The sequence below is a fragment of the Salvelinus sp. IW2-2015 genome, unplaced genomic scaffold (genome assembly GCF_002910315.2).
Source record: "Salvelinus sp. IW2-2015 unplaced genomic scaffold, ASM291031v2 Un_scaffold2981, whole genome shotgun sequence".
Lineage (NCBI taxonomy): Eukaryota > Metazoa > Chordata > Actinopteri > Salmoniformes > Salmonidae > Salvelinus > Salvelinus sp. IW2-2015.
Genome location: NW_019944276.1, coordinates 1 through 22,557, shown reverse-complemented (window position 1 = coordinate 22,557; position 22,557 = coordinate 1). Strand labels below are relative to the sequence as shown.

The 22,557-nt window shown below is 45.6% G+C and overlaps 1 protein-coding gene across 1 annotated transcript; it reads left to right on the top strand.

The window, feature by feature from the left end:
- LOC112075105 (BRD4-interacting chromatin-remodeling complex-associated protein) lies at positions 1–18,814 on the top strand (the record flags this gene model as incomplete). Its single annotated transcript, XM_024142145.2, has 5 exons — positions 1–68; positions 2,772–2,817; positions 14,290–14,335; positions 16,245–16,310; positions 16,757–18,814. Coding segments are annotated over exons 1-5 (2,277 nt in total), but the record flags the coding sequence as incomplete, so codon positions are not given.
- Between the last annotated feature and the right edge of the window lie 3,743 nt (positions 18,815–22,557).

Genomic DNA, 22,557 nt, shown 5'->3' with positions numbered 1-22,557 from the left:
GTCCTGTATGGAAGCCCGTGCAAGGCTGTCCCGGAGACCCCGCGCTGCCTGCACCTCTATCGTCTCGGGTGAGTTTGTTACAATGTAGCAATTTCTCTATTAATCTGAATAACTATATTAAAGCTGCAACATTTGCGTACTGCAAGCGGATTGCAAACCTCGCATCTGCCTTGATCTAAATGCCGTAGTCCCGCACGGCGAGGCAAACCGTTTCATTTTCCAACGAATTCCCAAGCATACCCCCTGGTCCAAGAGTATTCCAACATTAACTCATATTTTGCTTGCAAGGAGAGCTGGCTACGCAATTGCATTTAAGGCAAACAAAATAATGCATCGGGGAAGCTAAGATGCAACGCTACCGTGCATTACAAGTGTTTCGATAGTAAACCCRCTTGTGATGTTTTACATGTCAAATGTATACAAATGTCGGAATCTGTTAACACCAGAATGTTGATAGAATGTTAGCTACCTAGCAGCTAATGCTAACGAAATGAAAGCTATGCATCAAAAGGTTCAAAATAGCTAGCAGATTCAGACAAATAGACATCAAACGAACATGCGAATTGTTTTAGAGGAAACCCAGTAGCAACAGGGCAAAAACAATTATATGATAATGTAACTACATTGGAGGCATACAACGTTAAGTGAAACCACCAAAGCTAGCTAGCCGCTCGCTGTATCCCTCCATTCATATGCTGCGCACCGCTCTTCTCTGCCCTGCTGGCTGTGCAATGGCTACGACCGCTTCAGCTACCAACCAACATTATGGAGAGCGGCAAATGGAGATTTGTCCTCTATATATATCGAACAGTGTTTTTTCGGCGCAAGTCCGCTGCTCTCGTCTCCGCCTACCTAATCTCAGAATCTACTCCGCTTGTTTTTGTCGAGAAGATCATAGCAGAGAGATTTAAAAACCTAGCTGGTTTCAGCAACATCACCGTACTGTTTACTGGTAACATAAACAGTCGGCCTCAATGAATTTAGCTATTAGTCTTCTCTCTACTTGTATAAAAAAATATATCTGAACATTGAATGATAACCGAGTGAGTGAAAAACGCGCGTTTTTAACCCAGAAGGTGGTTTGCTCAAGGAAGAGCATCACATTTTATAGTGATCAGGTAGTGGTGATATTCAAGCCGAGGTGTTATGTTAATGCATGCTTAACTTTGCCTACAAAAATAACTTTTTATTGTAATGCTCACATTTTTTKGGGAGATTTTAATAGCAAGATAACTATTTAAGAGCATCAATTAAGATTTCAGATCACTGATAATCAATAGGCTATGTATGTCATTAGTCCTGACGTTCTGGGTGAGACAAGTTAAATAAATCTGGAAAGTTAAAAAAAAAAAATGTTCCTGGCCCATCAATATTTCAACCTGGTTGTTCTCTGGTGGTTTTAGTGTGGTGAAGCTTTACATACTTAGCTATGTTGTGTTCAAAATGCGATGTTCTGCTCAGATCTGTGTGACGAGTCGTAAGTAGCTCGTTTGTATTAAGATCAATGAGGTGTTTTGACTGATGTCACGTTTATGCTAATATTTGCTAGGAAGCAAACGTCAACCAACTGTAACGATGTATTTGAGAGACAAGTGCACATTGTGCAGCTTTATTTATGTTTTCAATAAACATTGGAAGACAAAATATAGTTTCCATGTTGTCAACAACCTAAGCCAACCCCATCTGTTTACCCCAACCCCTGGGCAACTATGGGGCAAAACAGACCGGTTTGGCTTAGATTGTTGACAACACTTAAACTCAATTTAGTCTCGAAATGTTTATTAAAACATAAATACATTTGCGCTTGTATCTCAAATACATTGTTAGTTGTTGGTTAGCTTGCTAGCGAATTTGAGCCATATTAGCATAGACATGACATCAGTCAAAACACCTCAAAACAAGACATGGTATCAACAACAAGATACAACTAGCTGAAAGAAGCCACCTACGACTCCCCACTTGACAGCTTCTTGTCATCGTTGCTAGCTATCTGACCATTCAGAATCACAACAATGAAAACCTTCCGGACACATCCAATACACTGGCATCATTTTGGTGATGTTTTCTTTTTGGGGGGGGGGGAATCAAGTATCGTGGTATCACAATGCTTTGTTTAGGTTCAGAACATTGTGACTAACATGCCTAGGACCTCGGTGGAAGTCTTTTATTACGACCAGAACAGAAAATGTAGAAAAATACAACTTCCCCCTAAAAACAGTTATCAGACTTTCACTGCAGCCAAGTTGGAAGAACAGGTTTCAGTTTTCCTACAATTAGACACAGCACTTCCTGGATGGTTGGATTCTGTGAACTTATAAAAAAAACTTTTAAAGAGATACACGTTAGAAATTAATATTCTTGCAATAATGATGCAGTTTCGTCTTTGTTTACATAGTTGCTCGTATCTTTGTATCCTATATATAGGCCTAACCTTGTTAAAAGTATGTTGGTTTACCAAAAGGATTACACAAGCTCTGTTTGATATAGCCTACCACTTTACACTTTAAGTGTCCCCCCCCCCCCCCCCAACAACAGACAAGGCAGTATTGTCGTCAGTTTGATTGCAGCTTGTCTGAATAGAAAATCTAAAGGAAATAGTTTTGTAAACCTCTATTTATACTGGAGTGGTGAAATATAATGATTGATGTATTGAACTAAATATTGTTTTTTTTGGTGGGGGGGGGGTGTTTGTTTAATGTGTTTTCAGTTGTTGTATTGAACTAAATATTGTTTTTTTGGTGGGGGGGGGTGTTTGTTTAATGTGTTTTCAGTTGACATGGACGATGAAGATGGCAGGTGCCTGCTAGATGTCATTTGGTGAGTCCATAAATCCAAGCTATTCATCCTCATCAAACTATTGATTTATGTATCCACTGTACACAACATCTAGTATACCTGACCAAGACATTGGTTCAGTCTATGTAGTAGGCTTGGGCGGTTATACTGCCCTATACCTGGGGGGGTATTTCTAAAATAGTCACATGATTTTTTTTGTCACAGGGTTCGACATTAACCATATCCATTACTTAGATCATAGAGACTAACAGTGGAAATAATATTTCAATTTGTTTTTCCTATGGGTCTTTAGAAAGTAAGGTACCAGTAAGAATTTCCTACACTGGACAACTTGTTACAGCTGTCGATAAGTCATTGATAATAATCTGCCAATTTATTTTCATGTCATTACATGAAGATATAAGGGGGAACATGGGTATATTCAATACAATTCACGAGTTGATTTAAAAACCTATGTTTAACCCTTTATCGTGGTTGGTTTCTTGACGGATTTGTCCAAAATGGTGTGACATAAAACTTTTACTTTTCTGTCCTTACATTTATGGCAGTGAAAGTTGTCCTTATATCATAGATTCATCATTTAAATTAGACATTGAAATTGAACCCTGTAAGTATCCTGGAATCTAGCTGTCAGACAGTGTTCAGAAATACAGTGTAACTATGTAACAGTGTCTCCTTATGTTATGGGGTGAAAACAGTTTTCATGGGCTCACAAATCCCCCGAAATGTACGCAATTGTAAAATCGAATGCTTCACACCGAAAGAGTACCTTGATACTTAAAACCCAAATCGATAGTGTCATTACCGTGGCAGAATACCTATTGGAAGCGCATTTGCCAGACGGATTACCAGGATGTGTACTCAAAGCATACGCGGACCAACTGGCAAGTGTCTTCACTGACATTTTCAACCTCTCCCTGACCGAGTCTGTAATACCAATATATTTCAAGCAGACCACCATTGTCCCTGTGCACAAAAAAGTGAAGGTAATCTGCCTAAATGACTACCGCCCCGTAGCTCTCATGTTGGTAGCCATGAAGTGTTTTGAAAGCCTCGTCATGGTTCACATCAACACAATCATCCCGTTAACCCTAGACCCACTCCAATTTGCATACCGCCCCAACAGATCCACAGATGATGCAATCTCAATCGCACTCCACACTGCCTTTTCTTACGTGGACAAAAGGAACACCTATGTGAGAATGCTATTCATTGACTACAGCTCAGCGTTCAACACCATAGTGCCCTCAAAGCTCATCAATAAGCTAAGGATCCTGGGACTAAACATCTCCCTCTGCAACTGGATCCTGRACTTCCTGACAGGTCACCCCCAGGTGGTAAGGGTAGGCAACAACACATCTGCCACACTGATCCTCAACACGGGGGCCCCTCAGGGGTGCGTGCTCAGTCCCCTCCTGTACTCCCTGTTCACCCACGACTCCAACACCATTAAGTTTTCTGACGACACAACAGGGGTAGGCCTGATCACCAACAACGATGAGACGGCCTATAGGGAGGAGTGGTGCCAGGACAACAACCTCTCCCTCAACGTGAGCAAGACAAAGGAGCTGATAGTGGACTACAGGAAAAGGAGGGCCGAACACACCCCATTCTGATCGACGGGGCTGTAGTGGAGCAGGTTGAGAGCTTCAAGTTCCTTGGTGTCCACATCACCAACAAACCATCATGGTCCAAACACACCAAGACAGTTGTGAAGATGGCACGACAAAGACAATTCCCCCCAGGAGACTGAAAAGATTGGGCATGGGTCCCCAGATCCTCAAAGTTCTACAGCTGCACCATCGAGCGCATCCTGACTGGTTGCATCACCGCCTGGTATGGTAACTGCTCGCCATCTTGACCGTAAGGTGCTACAGAGGGTAGTGCGAACGGCCCAGTACACCACTGGGGCCAAGCTTCCTGTGCCATCCAGGACCGCTATACTAGGCTGTGTCAGAGGAATGCCCCAAAAATTGTCAGACTTCAGTCACCCAAGTCAGACTGTTCTCTCTGTTACCGCACGGCAAGCGGGACCAGAGTGCCAAGTGTAGGACCAAAAGACTCCTTAACAGCTTCTACTCCCAATCCATAAGACTAATTATCTATTAATCAAATGGCCACCCGAACTATTTACATTGACACCCCCCCTTTGTTTTTACACTGCTGCTACTCGCTGTTTGTTATCTATGCATAGTCACTTTACCCCTACCTACATGTAGTAACCTTTACTAACATGTAGTACATGTAGTAACCTCAACTAACCTTTACCTCCGCACATTGACTCTGTACCCGGTACCCCCTGTATATAGCCTCATTATTGTTATTTTATTGTTAATTTGAATAACATTTTTTTACTTTAGTCTTTTTTTTATTAAATATTTTCTCAACTCTATTTATTGAACTGCCTTGTTGGTTAAGGCCTTGTAAGTCTGCATTTCACGGTGAGGTCTACTCTTGTATTCCGCACATGTGACAAATACGATTTGATGTCGGGGCTGTTTTAATTAAATTGTGATATTTTCACACATCATCTGAACCATTTTAAGGATTTGTTTTGTTTGAATGACAGTCAAGTGATGACAAGCTGTTGTGATAGTGCATCCAATGCGACAACAGCCCATGTGAACGAAAAAGAAGTGTCTGCGAGGAATATCCATAAAAATGTTGCAGTCTCATTTGTTATGCGGTGAAGACGTTGGATCTAATATCCCTAGTGACTTGATATGTTGATTATCTGTTGTCTGCTTCATTTACAGCAGGGTCTCGTTAGATWTAACAGAGAAAGCATCAAGGTAATATTTTCATAGTGTTTTGTGCCTCGGGATTGGACACCGAGCCTACTGTGCGCAATTATTTAGGATACACTATTGCGCAACACCCAACACTATTCATATTAATTATTCTGTATGTAATGACAACAAATGGCAGACTAGTGGGCTTCACAGTATGATCTGGTAATGAAATATCATGACAAATACATTTTGGTTTCCAGCGATTTTCAACAATAACAAGGGGCTTGAAGTAGTCTACTTCAGGGATACAAACTAGTCACATTTCGGCGAAATTCGCCGTTTTAATTTCCAAAATAGGTGACCTACAGTGAATCGTGTAGATCAGATGAGAAAAGTAATTTTCTTTTTTTGGATCACTACTGGCTGTAAGCGAACGAGTGATGCGCGTTTGTAAGCGAACGAGTGATGCGCGTTTGTAAGCGAACGAGTGATGCGCGTTTGTAAGCGAACGAGTGAAGCGCGTTTGCAGCAATACTAGCTGTATCCAAGGCTCAGCCAATCATTCCCATATCAACAGAATGCAGCATGAAACTGAAGAGGAGAGACAACCAATTGACTAGTTACAGCATCAAAAAGACAGCAGTTTGTCAGTTAATTTTACAGCAGCGCGTCCCTGAACGATAACGAAGAGGTAGGCAAGAATACAGACCACGGAGACCGGGGTATGAAGCCGCTACTTCATGAGCTGTAACCGAAAAACAACTGGCTTTTGGAAAGTTTGAGATGAGGGAGAAAGTGTGGTGGAACAAGTATTTGTTAGCATTGTTAAGTAATCTTGCTATAGTAGCTGGATCGAATTCTTCGTTAGCTAGCCAAAGAAATGTTGAGCAACATTAGCCAACTTAACTGATCAAATCATTGAGTTTGTTTGAAAATTAGCTGGCTGATAAAGTCAGATAGCAAGATAGCTTATCGGATGTTGTAACATTAGCTAACGGTGGTAACTTAACCAATGCGCTATAGACTCCTTCCTTGCCTTGTTGTGCCCCCCCTATCGCGTGAACGCGCACACACTCAATTCTTCATTGCTGCAACTTGCTAGTTGAGATTTCTGCTCAGTTTAACCTTCATATCACTGATTTTAGTAGCAGAAAGCTATTTTTATTTGTGTTCTTCAAGGCAGCTGTCAGTGATCACGTTAGGCTGCGTTTCATGTCATTTTTTATGGAGGTTTGATCCCGGGGAGGCACTAGTAATGTTTGCAGTTTTAGGTTTGGCTATTATGTTTCAAGTTTATTAGTCTATAAATACATCTCTTTGCCAAAAATCGTAATCTCTCTCCCATGTCTTATTAAACTAGTAGTTGTTTGTGAAATGTTTATTGCTTGCTGCATTTTACTCCTCTGTTTAATATACCCACATTAATGACCCCCCCCCCCCCTTCTATCTTGGGATAGCAAGCCCTGCACACTACAGAATATTTCGGTAGCTCGATGTGACGCAGTATGTGTGCCACAGAAAGTATTTGACTCTACTGCAAATTAAGGAAATTAGGGGGGGGGTGGTTTGCCCGAAATACCCCCCCCTCTAATTTCTAGAGAATTGCAATGCCATAATTCTGTCAGGGGGAGATTGTTTGGCACGACACCGTTCTCCAGTTATATCGCGTTAAGTTGCTACTGGACCAATCTGGCGATCTGTGTGAAACGTTAACTAACTACTAATGTTTCTCCTCTACAGGATGTGGTTCATTTTCAGAATGAGAGAATTAGGTGAAAATGAGGCGTGGCTTGTTAAGGTGATTGAGGATGAAGTGTAGCTGGGCCTGGGCTTAAACTGGATCCTCCTATAGAGGTAAAGAAACAGCACACACTTTCCTCTTTCAATACAGTGGATAAAAAGGGGGTATGCCAGGTGTACTCTCTGCCTGTGAGACAAAGAGATCAATTATACCAACAAAGGGTATCATGCTCTCTGCACATTGGTAGATCTGATGTCCACAGGCAGAAAGTGTACAGTGTAATAACCTGCAGTGTAGCCCCAAAGAGAGTGTTGTTGTTGTGTTGAACTTGGACAGTAACACGGGTGTGAGTGAGGGGCGTTATTAATTTTTTTACTGAGTGAAGTTATTTTTTCCACACACTTGATCAATGTCTATAGAGGCCACATAAATAGAGAAAACAATAGAATGCCTGTTTGTTTCATTCTATATCTACTTTAAGATGTTTTTTCCCCCCAAGTGCAATATTTAGATGTGTGTGTATACAAGGTCTAATTTAAAGCTGTCGTAACCGAGCGCTCTGTTAGAGCGTCGTAACGGCGTTCTAATGTTAAAGGCTGTCGTGGAGTAAACGGTCTGTTGTAAGGCTGTCGTGGTAGACGAGCGTTCTGTTGTAAAGGCTGTCGTGGTAAACAGTAGCGTGTCTGTTGTAAAGGCTGTCGTGGTAACGGAGCGTTCTGTTGTAAAAGGCTGTGTGGCGTAACGAGCTTATGTTGTAAAGGCTTGTCGCGAGACAGCCGTAACGAGCGTTCTGTTATAAAGTGACTGTCGTAAGCGTAACGAAGCGTTCTGTTATAAAGGCTGTACGTGGTAACGGAGCGTTCTATGTAAAGGCTGTGCGGTACACGAGCGTTCTATTGTAAAGGCTGTGCGTAACGAGCGTTCTGTTGTAAAGGCTGTCGCGGTAACGAGCGTTCTGTTGTAAAGGCTGTCGTGGTTTACTGCAATATTTGTGCATGGTTTTTTCTCACGTCTTGAGTGTCATTTGCAGTAAAGTCTAGGCAACAAATAACATTGGATTGCTTTCTTTACATTTTTTTAGCTCTGAGTCAGGTTCACATGAACCACGTTTTATTTTACACACAGAGACTGATGATGTAGGTCATATTCTGTGTTGTTTAATTAGTTAAAACCTGCATTTCCCCCTAGCAGGGATTTTTTTTTGCATGTTTCGGTGCAACACAAGAAATGGTCACCTTTTTTGGGGCCTCGCCAGTTTGCATCCTTGCTCGTTGAATTTGGAGTTTGAATTGTCCTTGTAATTATTCTAGCCAATTTATAAGTTCTCCTTGTTCCCTTATTTGTTTTTTTGTGAGAGATGTTGCCACTTCCCCCCCCCACCGCTTCAATTTTAGAGTGTTGCGCAACATAAAACCATATATGTAAAGCCCTACATGTACAATTATTATATCAATTATACAATTGTATAACATTGAGGTCTATCAAAATTAGAATTAAGTGCTTAAAACCTGTTTGGGATAGGGGGCAGCATTTTCACTTTTGCATGAAATGCGTGCCCAGAGTAAACTGCCTGCTACTCTGTCCCAGATGCTAATATATGCATATAATTAGTAGTATTGGATAACAAATACTCTGAAGTTTCTAAAACTGTTTGAATGATGTCTGTGTATAACAGAACTCATATGGCAGGTGAAAACCTTAGAAAAATCCAACCAGGAAGTGGGAAATCTGAGGTTTGTAGTTTTTCAAAGCTTGGCCTACCGAAACCCCATAGACACTGTGTATAAGTTGCACTTCCTAAGGCTTCCACTAGATGTCAACCGTCTTCAACCGTCCACTAGATGTCAACCGTCAACCGGCTTCTGCTATAAAGGAGGGGCTCATGAGACCTGTTTGAGTCAGTGGTCTGGCAGAGTGTCTCGGGCTTGTGACGTGCGCTCCCGACAGAGTTAGCTCTCGTTCCAGTCCTTTGCTACAGACAATGGAATTCTCCGATGGGAAATTGATTGATTTATGTTAAAAACATCCTAAAGATTGATTCCATACATCGTTTGATATGTTTCTACGRCCTGTAACGGAACTTTTCGAGTTTTTGTCTGGACCTAGTGCTCGTGAAGATGGATTACTRGGCTKAACACGCTAACAACTAGTGGCTATTTGTACATAAATGATGGACTTTATGGAACTTTGTGGAACAAATCAGTAATTTATTGTCRAACTGGGATTCCTGGGAGTGCATTCTGATGAAGATCATCAAAGGTAAGTGAATATTTMTCATGTTATTTCTAACTTCTGTTGACTCCAACACGGCRGAAATTTCTTTGGCTGGATTGGGCTCTGAGCGCCGTACTCAGATTATGCTTTTTCCGTATTTTTTTTTTGTTGAAATCTGACACAGCGGTTGCATTAAGGAGAAGTCTATCTTTAATTCTGTGAATAACACTTGTATCTTTTATCGGTGTTTATTATGAGTATTTCTGTGAAATGATGTGGCTATCTGCAAGATCACCGGATGTTTTGGAATCAAAACATTACTGCACGTAACGCGCCAATGTAAACTGAGATTTTTGGATATAAATATGCACATTATCGAACAAAACATACATGTATTGTGTAACATGATGTCCTATGAGTGTCATCTGATGAAGATCATCAAAGRTTAGTGATTAATTTTATCTATATTTCTGCTTTTTGTGACTCCTATCTTTGGCTGGGAAAATGTCTTCTTTTTTTTTGACTTGGCTCCGAACTAACATAATCATATGTTGTGCTATCGCTGTAAAGCCTTTTTGAAATCGGACACGGTGGGTAGATTAACAAGATGTTTATCTTTCATTTGCTGTATTGGACTTGTTAATGTGGGAAAGTTACATATTTCGGAAAAATATTTTTGAATTTCCCGCGCAGCCTTTTCAGCGGAATGTTGTCGAGGGGTTCTGCTAGCCGAACGCCTGCGCTAGAAAGRTTWAAAAAAAGTTGCCGAAAGTCATTGAATTTCACTTGCCAATATCTGTACGAGCCCTTCTTAACATGTTTATAGTCCTATGTTTTTGTATTGGTGTAGTAATGGACATGTATACCTCTAAGTACACACGAGGAACTGCTTAAATATCATTTGTATTTTTCTGTTTCAATCCATTTTGATTTCAATGTCAAACATTGGCCCCATTACCGAGTTCCAAACTGCCTCTGGAAGCAACGTCAGCACAGGAACTGTTCGACGGGAGCTTCGTGAAAATGTGTTTCCGTGGCCGAGCAGCCGCACACAAGCCTAAGATCACCATGCGCAATGCCAAGCTTCGGCTGGAGTGGTGTAAAGCTCACCGCCATTGACAGTGCCTTCAGGATGTAGTCATACCCCCTTGACTTCTTCCACATTTTGTTGCGTTAAATTCACAAAATTCAAAAATTGATTTCTCGCCCTACCCACAATACCCCATAATGACACAGTGACATGTTTTTAGAAATGACTGCTAATTAATTGAAATTATTATTCTGTTTCTTTTTTTTTTTGTTCTGTTAAACTCTCCAGTCCTTAACAATGACAAGCATACCCATAACATGATGCAGCCACCACTATGCTTGACAACATGGAGAGTGGTACTTTGTTATGTGTTTTATTGGATTTTCCCCAAACATAAAGTTAATTGCTTTCCAGTATTGCTTCAGTGCCTTGTTGCAAACCGGATGCATGTTTTGGAATATTGTTGTTCTTTACAGGCTTTGTTCTTTTCACTCTGTCATTTAGGTTAGTATTATGGAGTAACTACAATGTAGTTGAAAACTATCACATCCGTTAAACTGTTTTCAAGTCAGTTAAGAACTGGGGAGTTTTTCAGAACAAAAACCGAAAGGGAATGGAGTTGAAGCACAAACAAAATCCTAGAGGAAAAACCTGCTTTCCACCAGACGCTTGAAGATGAATTCACCTTCCAGCAGGACAATAACCTAAAACACAAGGCCAAAATTACGCTGGCGTTGCTTATCGTGATGACAGGGAATGTTCCCAGAGTGGCAGTTACAGTTTTGACTTAAATCTACTTGAAAATCTGGCAAAACCTGAAAATTGTTGTCTAGCAATGATCAACAACCGACTTGAAGAATTTTCTTTTAAGAATAATGAGCAAATGTTGCACAATCCACATGTGGAAAGCTCTTAGAGACTTACTCAGACTCACAGCTGTAATCGCTGCCAAAGCTTCTACAAAGTATTGACTCGGGTGTGAATACTTATGTAAAAGAGATTTCTGTATTTTATTTTAAATAAATTTGCAAAAATGTCTAAACAGTCCGGGGCTACTGAACCCAACCAAGGTTCCTGTGGTACCGTGCGCACACACACCGTTGGTCCGTTTAAAGCAGGGGTCCAGAGTGGCTTTGCCCCTTGGATCAGAAGTCCCCTTTTCACTTTGTCATTATGGGGGGGGGGGGGGCGGCCCTATTTAATATAATTTGGGCTGTAACACAACAAAATGTGGAATACGTCAGGCTAAAGGCAGTCATGTTTGACTAATATAATGAGGATATTACCATTTTAACGTCTAAAGACTTGATTCTGTGGCATACGCGAGGCACGGATCGTTCTGATCAAATGGTCACCGGACCCAAGAGTAAAGGGCCGTGCACATTACCCACTTGAATCAGAGCAGAGACGGTCAGCATTTGGGGAAAATGTTTTTTTTTATTTTGTTTTTTTTTATCCCTTTTCTCTCCAATTTTCGTGGTACATCGCTAGTAATTACTATCTTGTCTCATCGCTACAACTCCCGTACGGGCTCGGGAGAGACAAGGTCGAAAGCCATGCGTCCTCCGAAGCCAACCCAACCAAGCCGCACTGCTTCTTAACACAGCGCGCCTCCAACCCGGAAGCCAGCTGCCACATGTGTCGGAGGAAACACCGTGCACCTGGCCCTCGGTTAGCGCGCACTGCGCCCGGCCCGCCACAGGAGTCGCTGGAGCGTGATGAGACAAGGATATCCTACCAGGCCAACCCTCCCTATACCGGACGACGCTATGCCAATTGTGCGTCGCCCCACGGACCTCCCGGTCGCGGCCGGCTGCGACARAGCCTGGGCGCGAACCCAGAGACTCTGGTGGCGCAGCTAGCACTGCGATGCAGTGCCCTAGACCACTGCGCCACCCGGGAGGCCCCCTGGAAACAATTTAACCATAAACTTAATTGTTTAAAACCTGGATGTTTTATGTAATTTTATGAAGCATGTCTGTCTTAGTTTCAAACTAGCCTAGCTAAAATACGGCCATAGAAATGTTGATGGAATTATTTCATAAAAACCTAACATGCCGTTGAAACCAGCATTTCTCTCATGTTCTATTTTCAAATCGACTTTCATTTATTGTCCAGCAGCCAAAGGCTTAATACCGGTTTTTATTAATCCCGGTTTTATTAATCCTTGTTTTTATTAATCCCGGTTTTATTAATCCCGGTCTTATTGATGCATCTTTCAGATCTCCTCTCTTAATTTCTAATGAATATTTTCTTCTCTGTCACATGAAACAGCCTGTGGTGTGCTTTTGGGGTTTATCTGCTAATTTCATTTTGGAACATTCGCGCTTAGGCTACTAAGTGTGTTATTTAGTTGTAATTGTAATGTTGTAATATTTTGATAGGGTGGCCAACCATCCTCCAGGATAAACTTAAAGGGGCAGTGTTGTATTTTGAGCCCGGCTGAATATGGAGAGAAGCCAATGGGCAGAGTGTAGCCTCCATTTTGTTTGATTCTCTATGTTAAAAAATATGGTAAAGGATTTTATATTGTAAAGTGGTTCCTTGCATCATACAATAAGGTAAAAATGGTTTTACATACCATTTCTGGGGGGCAGGGACAAGTGCCGAGCTTTCGTTAAAAAAAACTGGCCTACTTGTCCAAAGTTAATGTTAAAACAATGTCTTTGAAGTTTTTCAATAAATTTGAATATTTGTATCTACTTTTTAAAGTAAATACCTGCAGTCAACTTGTGCAATACGTTAGGAGATAAAGCAGATTGTGATCTGTCACATTATTTGACATTATGAAGCTCACCGTTGTTCCCCAGACCAGTTGAGCCAGTCACGTGTTTTTTGTTGTTGTAAATGGCACAACGGGAGAATGCAGGAGCTGGTGAATCCAGCTGTGTAACTTGCTAGTTATCTCCAGTAAGTAGCTAAATTAATAAGGAGACGGGGCATCGTATCGCAGGAGGTTGGTGGCATCTTATTTGCGGAGGACGGGCTCGTGATAATGGCTGGAGCAGAAATAGGTGGAATGGKWTCAAATACATCAAACATGGTTTCCATGTGTTTGATGCCGTTCCATTCGCTCCGTTCCAGACATTATGACGAGGCAGCCTCCACTGCATCATACAGTGTTCGATTTCTGTTGTGTTTTGAGTAGTCCCTAGGGCTTTGGATGAGTTGTCTGTACAGCTGCCGCTACGATCTTGATTTCCTTGCCTATTTTCTCCTCTTCGTTCTCTGCCCGAGCAGAGCAGACAGGCCCGTTGCCCTAGCGACTCCAGACTCCACACAGACACAGCAGGTACACATGCTGTTCCAGATCCACTGCTGTTCTTCCTTCAGACATGCCATTTATACAATCCCTCTCGTTCATATTCTCTTGTAAATGTCGAAACTCACCCCCAAAAAATTTAATTTGTTAGCTACTACCTAATAGAGGCAATCCAGYTCAAGTTATAGATGTCTTTTTGTAATTAGTTTATTTTCATTTTAGCGCTCATTAGCATATTTAGTTAGCAGCCTCTGTGGAAATTYGTTAGTACTTTTTTTTGGTTAGCGTTCTGATAATAAATGGCCAGTGTTTTGTTTTTTTTGCGCCCCCTTGTGAATTTCGGCAGTAATAGCGTAAATCCCAGGATGAGAGCAGGACGGTAACGACGATATGAACATCTGGATACCGCTCGAACTCTACTAGGTAGTAATACGTGGATACTGGGGCAGAGCAATAGATGTGACCTCAATGACTACCTTGTCTGTCTGTCTGACCGATGTTCCTCTCTCCACAGTGACCCAGAAGCACTCAACGATTTTCTTCATGGATCAGAGATACATGTAAGTGGCTGCTATTTCCCCGCAAGGATGGTTATGATGCTTCTGTTGTACTTACCAAGCTAAGGACTTGGCTGGATTGTGGTTTCATAGCGGTTGACTTGACCAATGAGGATGGGATGGGGTGCGGTTGGCTTGACCAATGAGAGATGGGTCGGTTGACTTGTACCAATGAGGATGGGTGGGTTGGCTTGACCAATGAGGATGGGTGCGGTTGAGCTTGACCAGATGCAGGATGGGTGCGGTGGCTTGACCAATGAGGATGGGTGCGGTTTACTTGACCAATGAGGATGGGTGGCGTTTACTGACCAATGAGATGGTGCGGTTGACTTGACCAATGAGGATGGGTGCGGTTGGCTTGACCAATGAGGATGGGTGCGGTTGGCTTGACCAATGAGGATGGGTGCGGTTGGCTTGACCAATGAGGATGGGTGCGGTTGACTTGACCAATGAGGATGGGTGCGGTTGGCTTGACCAATGAGGATGGGTGCGGTTGACTTGACCAATGAGGATGGGTGCGGTTGACTTGACCAATGAGGATGGGTGCGGTTGACTTGACCAATGAGGATGGGTGCGGTTGGCTTGACCAATGAGGATGGGTGCGGTTGACTTCCAAGCACCAGTTATCAGCTAACAGAACAGGCTACTTCTCATAGCCTCAGTGACACATTGAGGTCAACACGTACACTGGCTACCACAACACACACACACACCTCCCCGTCCCTCTCCAACGGAGTTTCGTTGCCCTCTGCTACTGTTTATGATTCTTGCTTTGACTGTTGTGTGACTGGTCTGTGTGACTGTCTGCTGTGACTGTCTGTGTGACTGGTCTGTGTGGTTGGTCTGTGTGGCTGGTCTGTGTGACTGGTCTGTGTGACTGGTCTGTGTGGCTGGTCTGTGTGACTGGTCTGTGTGGTTGGTCTGCTGTGTGACTGGTCTGTGTGGCTGGTCTGTGTGTTGGTCTGTGTGGCTGGTCTGTGTGGCTGTCTGTGTGGCTGGTCTGTGGGCTGGTCTGTGTGCTGGTCTGTGTGCTGGTCTGTGTGGCTGGTCTGTGTGACTGGTCTGTGTGACTGGTCTGTGTGACTGGTCTGTGTGACTGGTCTGTGTGGCTGGTCTGTGTGGTTGGTCTGTGTGGTTGGTCTGTATGATTTCAACCCTGCCTTGTCACCTGATTTAATCCACAATGACCAGTACTAGTCTAACACTAGTCCTCTTCTGCTTCGCTTTCTCCTCCCTCCCTCTCACCTTTAAACCACTTTGCTGCCCCTCCTCAATTCCGGGTCATCGGTGGGTTGTCTGTTCTCTCTCTTCTCCCTGTCTCTCTCTCTCCCTGTCTCTCTCTCTCTCCCTGTCTCTCTCTCTCCCTGTCTCTCTCTCTCCCTGTCTCTCTCTCTCCCTGTCTCTCTCTCTCCCCGTCTCCTCTCTCTCCCGTCTCTCTCTCTCCCCGTCTCTCTCTCTCCCCGTCTCTCTCTCTCCCTGTCTCTCTCTCTCTCCCTGTCTCTCTCTCTCTCCCTGTCTCTCTCTCTTCTCCCTGTCTCTCTCTCTCTCCCCTGTCTCTTCTCTCTCCCTGTCTCTCTCTCTCTCCTGTCTCTCTCTTCTCTCTCCCTGTTCTCTCTCTCTCTCCCTGTCTCTCTCCTCTCTCCCTGTCTCTCTCTCTTCTCTCCCTGTCCTCTCTCTCTCTCCCTGTCTCTCTCTCTCTCTCCCGTTCTCTCTCTCTCTCTCCCTGTCTCTCTCTCTCTCTCCCTGTCTCTCTCTCTCTCTCCCTGTCCTCTCTCCTCTCCCTGTCTGTCTGTCTGGCTGTCTGCACGCCTGCACGCCGCATTTTGTCTGTCCTTGTGGTGTGACCTCCTCTCGGCCTGTTCTGTCTGTCGTTCTGTCCTATCCTGGCTGCGTCTGTCGTGTCTGTCTGTAGCTGGACACTGACGACCTTTTGGATGGCTCTAACGACCCCTCCAGCTCGTTCTTCTCTTCTGTTGGGGTGAGTAAGGCTCTTCCCCACTCTGACCTCTGACCCTCCTGTCCCATTCATAAATGTAGCATGCATCTCTTTGGCCCAGCCCCACCCTGCCAACCTCACCCTGCCACCTCACCCTGCCACCCCACCCCTGCCACCCCACCCGCCACCCCACCCGCCCCTCCCCCACCCTGCCACTGCCCACCCTGCCACCCAGTAACACACACACACACCAAGCTCTGATGGCCCTGGACTGGTTGGTAGGAGCCATGACACTGTGGGGGTCTAAGGGTCCTGTCTGAGGGGGCCTGTCTGGTCAACATCTCCACGTGTGAGACCTGTCCAGGCTGATCTCAGGCCTGCTCAGTTCAACTCAACGCATTCCTCATCTCATCTCTACTCAGCTCTCCTCTTCCCTTCTCGTCCTCCATCACAGAGCTTCACTGTTCTTCCTTCTCTCTCCTTCATAGTGCCACGTTCCAGAGGGACCACCCCCAGTCCAGCTGTCGTCCAATGAGCAGCAAGGCCTGCCCCGGGTCAGCGTGGACCTGGACTTCCTGGAAGATGACGTCATCCTGGGCGGGTCGCCGGGCGACGACGGTAGCAACGGCATCGGAGGCAACGCCATGGTGCCATGTGACATTCTGCAACAGAGCCTGGCGGAGGCTAACATTACAGAGCAGAGCCTGCAGGAGGCCGAGGCAGAGCTGGACCTGGGCTCCTTCGACCTCACCATGCCAGGCCTGACTCAGGTGGTCCAGACCCTGCCCTGTACAGACAGCCTGACTGGGCCTGGAGGGACCGCTGTGGGGGTGGGGCTCCCCATCTTCCCTGGAGCTCCAGACTCCTCCGCCACCCCTCCCCAGGCCACAGCTGACATGCTGGGCTCGGTGCTGACCCAACAGGGCCTGGAGTTTGGGCCCCAGGTCATGAACAAGGCCCAGGCCATCAGTATGCAGCCGTTCATGCAGCAGGTGGCAGGCCTGGGTAACGTCACCCTTCAGCCAATCACCTCCCTTCAGGCTCTACCTAACGGCTGTCAGTCAGGACACCTGGGACTGGGACAGATACAGGTGATGGGCCAGCCCACCGTGATGACTATGAACCAATCAGGACAGCCCATCCTGGCCAAAGGTATGGGAGGATACCAGCTGCACCAGCCTGGCCCCGAGGCACAGGTGGCTGGTGGGCAGGGCGGACTGGGAGGGGGACTTCTGATCCAAGGGGGCAAAGCCACTCTGGGACCTCCTGCTTTAAACGGACCAACGGTGTGTGGTGGCAGCGGTACCACAGGAACCTTGGTTGGGTTCAGTAGCCCCGGACTGGCACAACACGGGCAAAACCATCCCCAAGGACAGATCATGCAGAACCTGATCATCCAGCGGACCCCGACTCCCATCCAGCCCAAACCCCCTCAAGGGGGCGCGGCCATCCAGCCCAAACTGTTTAAGCAGCAGCAGGCCCAGCCCCACGCCTTCCAGAACGATTCCAACAAGCCTCTTGGGGGTCAGGTACCTGTCTCCGCTGCCCAGAATGTAACCTTCCTGACAGGCAAGCCTGGCTCTAACGTGGTCCTGACCTCCCAGGCAGGGGTTTCCCAGCAGGCACTGTTCAAACAGCAGACAGCTCACCACCCCTCTGGGAAAGCGCTCAGTGTCCATCTGCTCAACCAGCCCGGCAGCATCATGCTGGGGGGGCAGAACCACCAGTTCCTCTTGCCGCAGCAGCTAGCCGGGGGTCAGATCCTCACGCAGCACCCTGGGGGCCACATCATCACCTCCCAGGGGCCTGGGGGCCAGCTGATAGCCAATCAGATCCTGGCTCAGCACCAGAACATCAACCTGGGCCAGGTGTTGATGTCTCAGGGCCACATCCATCTGCAGCCGGGTCAGATGGGGGTTGGACATCAGCTTTTCCAGATGCCTGTTACCCTCTCGCAGAGCCAGACCCACCCGGTCACGGGCCACCAGGCCCACCCGGTCACGGGCCACCAGGCCCACACGGTGATCCAGGGCATGCCCCTGCAGAACTCCCTGGCCATGCTGAGCCAGGTGGAGGGGGTGAGTCCCGCTGTCAGTCTGCAGCCCGCTCTGCAACCGCAGCCGGGGGGCGTTCCCAGCAGCGGGATGGGCGGGGCGGCTGCCATGGCACAGGGCCAGCCTGGGGAGAGTGGGAGCTGTACAGACCAGGCAGCCCATCCTGGACAACCCCCACAGCACTCTTCCATCCTCTCTATGCAGACTGGGCCCTCTGTCTCTGTCCCCTCCTCTTCTCCATCCTTATCTGTGTCCACCACGTCAGCCCAGCAGCAGCACAGCCCTGGGAGCAGGGTGCTCTTCACAGGGCCTCAAGGCTCCAGCATGATCCTCAGCCAGGAACACCTTCAGATGTTCCTTCAGCAGGTCAGTATGGCCCAGCTTCTACCTCACCTCTCTACCAATACTCTACCTCACCTCCACCTCCACCTACCACTCCTACTCTCTACCTCTCTACTCCTCAACCTCACCTCTCATCTCACCTTCTTTAACGCTCTCTACTCACTTCTCACTACCTCTACCCACCTCCTCACTACTCTCTACCTCACCTCTCTACTCTATAACCTCTCTACCTCACCTCTCTCACTACCTCTCTACCTCACCTCCTCACCACCTCTTAACCTCACCTCCTCACTACCTCTCTACCTCACCTCCTCACTACCTCTCTACACTCACCACCTCTCTACCTCTCTACTCACCTCTCTACCTCACCTCCTCTAACCTCACTACCTCACTCTCTACACTCACTCACCTCACTAACTCACCTCTCACCTCACCTCCACTCTCTCTACCTCACTCTCCTACACTCACACCCCACCTCTCTACTCAACTCTCTACCCACCAAACTCTACCTCACCACACCTTCTCCACCTCTCTACCTCTCACCACCTCTCACCTCCTACACACCTCTCTACCTCACCACCTCTCTCCCTCACCACCTCCTACTACCCTCACCACCTCTCTACCTCACCACCTCTCCTACCTCACCACCTCTCTACTCTAACCACCTCTCCACTTCACCACCACTCTTCTACCTCACTACCTCTCTACCTTACCTCTCTACACTCACCTCTCTACCTCACACTCCTACTACCTCTCTACCTCACCTCTCTACCTCACCTCTCACTCACCTCTCTACCTCCACCTCTCTACCTCACCACCTCTGCTACCTCACCACCTCTCTCTACCACCCTCTACCTCACCACCTTATCTACCTCACCTCTCTACTCACCACCTCTCTACCTCACAACCTCAACTACCTCACCACCTCTCTACCTCACCACCTCTCTACCTCACCACCTCTCTACCACCACCATCTCTACCTCACCACCTCTCTACCTCATCTCACTCTCTACCTCACCACCTCATTCTCCTCTCTACTCACCTCTCTACCTCTCCTCTCTACCCCTCTACTTGGGCGGTGACAGTTATGACTTTGTCAGCCGTTTATGGTTAATTGACCGTTAATCGAGACCTCTCCAGGCCGTAACCCGACAAGCTGCACCTTGGGTATCTCTATTTAATAAAGTCAATGAATCTAAAAACACCGTCACAATAAAATACATTATTTATTTTAGGTTTAAAAAAACATGATGGAAAAAATGTATTTCAGAAGAACAGAAATGAGTCCTACTGTATGTTATCTGGCTATGATATAGACTGTAGGCTGTTCATTTATCGACTAGATACTGTATGTTATCTGGCTATGATATAGACTGTAGGTTGTCATTTATCAGACTAGATACTGTATGTTATCTGGCTATGATATAGACTGTAGGCTTGTTCATTTAGCAGACTAGATACTGTATGTTTATCTGGCTATGATATAGACTGTAGGCTTGTTCATTTATCAGACTAGATTTCTGTATGTTATCTGGCTATGATATAGACTGTAGGCTTGTTCATTTAGAGACTAGATACTGTATGTATCTGGCTATGATATAGGACTGTAGGCTTGTTCATTTAGCAGACCTAGATACTGTATGTTATCTGGCTATGATATAGACTGTAGGCTTGTTCATTTATCAGACTAGATACTGTATGTTATCGTATGATAAGACTGTAGGCTGTTCATTTATCCGACTAGATACTGTATGTTATTGGCTATGATACAGACTGTAGACTTGTTCATTTATCAGACTAGATACTGTGTGTTATCTGGCTTGATCTAGACGTAGGCTTGTTCATTTGTCAGACTAAAATCTGTATGTTATCTGATGATATAGACTGTAGCTTGTTCATTATCAAACTATATACTGTATGTTATCTGGCTATTCTCCATGATATAGATGGAAAAATAGACATGATAAAGCATATTTCACCATCAGACTATTCTCAGTTGAATATTGTCTTTTACCTAATATGTACAATTAGTTGTGATTTAAAATGGCCGACGTATCAAATGGCAGGAACAGGAAGAAGAAAAACAGATTATGCACTCGAATAGTGAATGGAGGCCACTTTTCCCTCAGGTAGGTTTTTCTCTCATGTCTGGATGGCTACTCGCGTTATTTTCTGCGGACAGGTGATATATCCCGCCAAACGTGTGGGCACTCCACCCTGCTGCCCCTAGTGCTTGCAAACCAAGTGAATCTTGTTCCAGACATCAATAGTAACGGAGCGCATTCTGAAAGTGTTCAGACCCCTTCTGTTTTTACACATTTTGTACGTTACAGCTTAATTCAAAAATGGATTACATTAATTTTTTCCTCATCAATCTACACACAATACCCCTTAATGACATACAATAACCCCTTAATGACATCACAGTACCACCTTAAATACATCAAGTACCCCTAATGCATCACAGTACCGCATAATGACATCACAGTACCCCATAATCACACCATAATGACATCACAATACCCCATAATGACAAAGCAAAAACAGAATTTTGAGGGGGGGAATCGAATTTTATTCAAACTAATATCACATTTACATAAATATTCAGACTCTTTACATAACTTTGTTGAAGCACCTTTGGCAGCGATTACAGCCTCGATGCTCCTTGGGAATGACGCTACAAGCTTGGCACACCTGTATTGGGGAGTCTCCCATTCTTCTCTGCAGATCCTCTCAATGCTCTGTCAGGTGGATGGGAGCGTCCGCTGACAGCTATTTTCAGGTCTCTCAGAGATGTTCGATCAGTTCAAGTCCGGGCTCTGTTGGGCCAGGAATTCAGAGACTTGTCCCAAAGCACTCCTGTGTTGTCTTGGCTGTGTGCTTCGGGTCGTTGTCCTGTTGGAAGGTGAACTTCACCCCAATCTGAGGTCCTGAGCACTCTGGAGCAGGTTTTCATCAAGGATCTCTGTACTTTGCCCCGTTCTTCTTTCCCTCGATTCCCGACTAGTCTCCCAGTTCCTGCTGGAAAAATCCCCACAGCATGAGCTGCCACCACCATGCTTCACATAGAGATGGTGCCAGGTTTCTTCCAGATGTGATGCTTGCATTCAGGCCAAGAGTTCAATCTTGGTTTCATCTGACCAGAGAATCTTGTTTCTCATGGGTCTGAGAGTCCTTTAGGTGCCTTGTCAGAGTGGTTTTGGAGGGCAGTAGAGCCCGAGTCAGGCCATTAGGCCTGTTGGTCTTAGAGCCCTGAGTACCAGGCCATTAGGACCTGATGTCATTAGAGCCCTGAGACCAGGCCATTAGTGACCCGATGGTCGTTAGAGCCCTGAGTTACCAGGCCTAGTAAGGCCTGATGGTCGTTAGAGCCCTGAGTACCAGCCCATAGGACCGATGGTCATAGAGCCGAGGTCGTAGAGCCCTAGTACCAGGCCATTAGGACTGATGGCGTTAGAGCCCTGAGTACCAGCAAGGCTTTACTAGTACAGGCCATTAGGACCGATGGTCATTAGAGCCCTGCGAGTACCAGGCCATTAGGACCTGATGTCATTAGAGCCCTGAGTACCAGGCCATTAGGACCTATGGTCGTTTAAGAGCCTATACCAGGCCATTAGGACCTGATGGTCGTTAGGCCATGAGTACCAGGCATAGGACCTGATGGTACGTAGTACTAAAAACGTATGTCCAGGGTGCATAAGAGGCAATTGCAGTGGTCGACGGTCCACGTATAATTTGAATGTGGTCTGGACTCATGACTGCCGATGAGGAATACTGTCACCGCAACAGCCCTACTCTACCTCTCCTCTTTACCTCTCTACCTGTCTTTTACCTGTCCCTCTACCTCCACCCCTACTCTACTGTCCTCTATACCGTCCTCTCTACCTCACCCT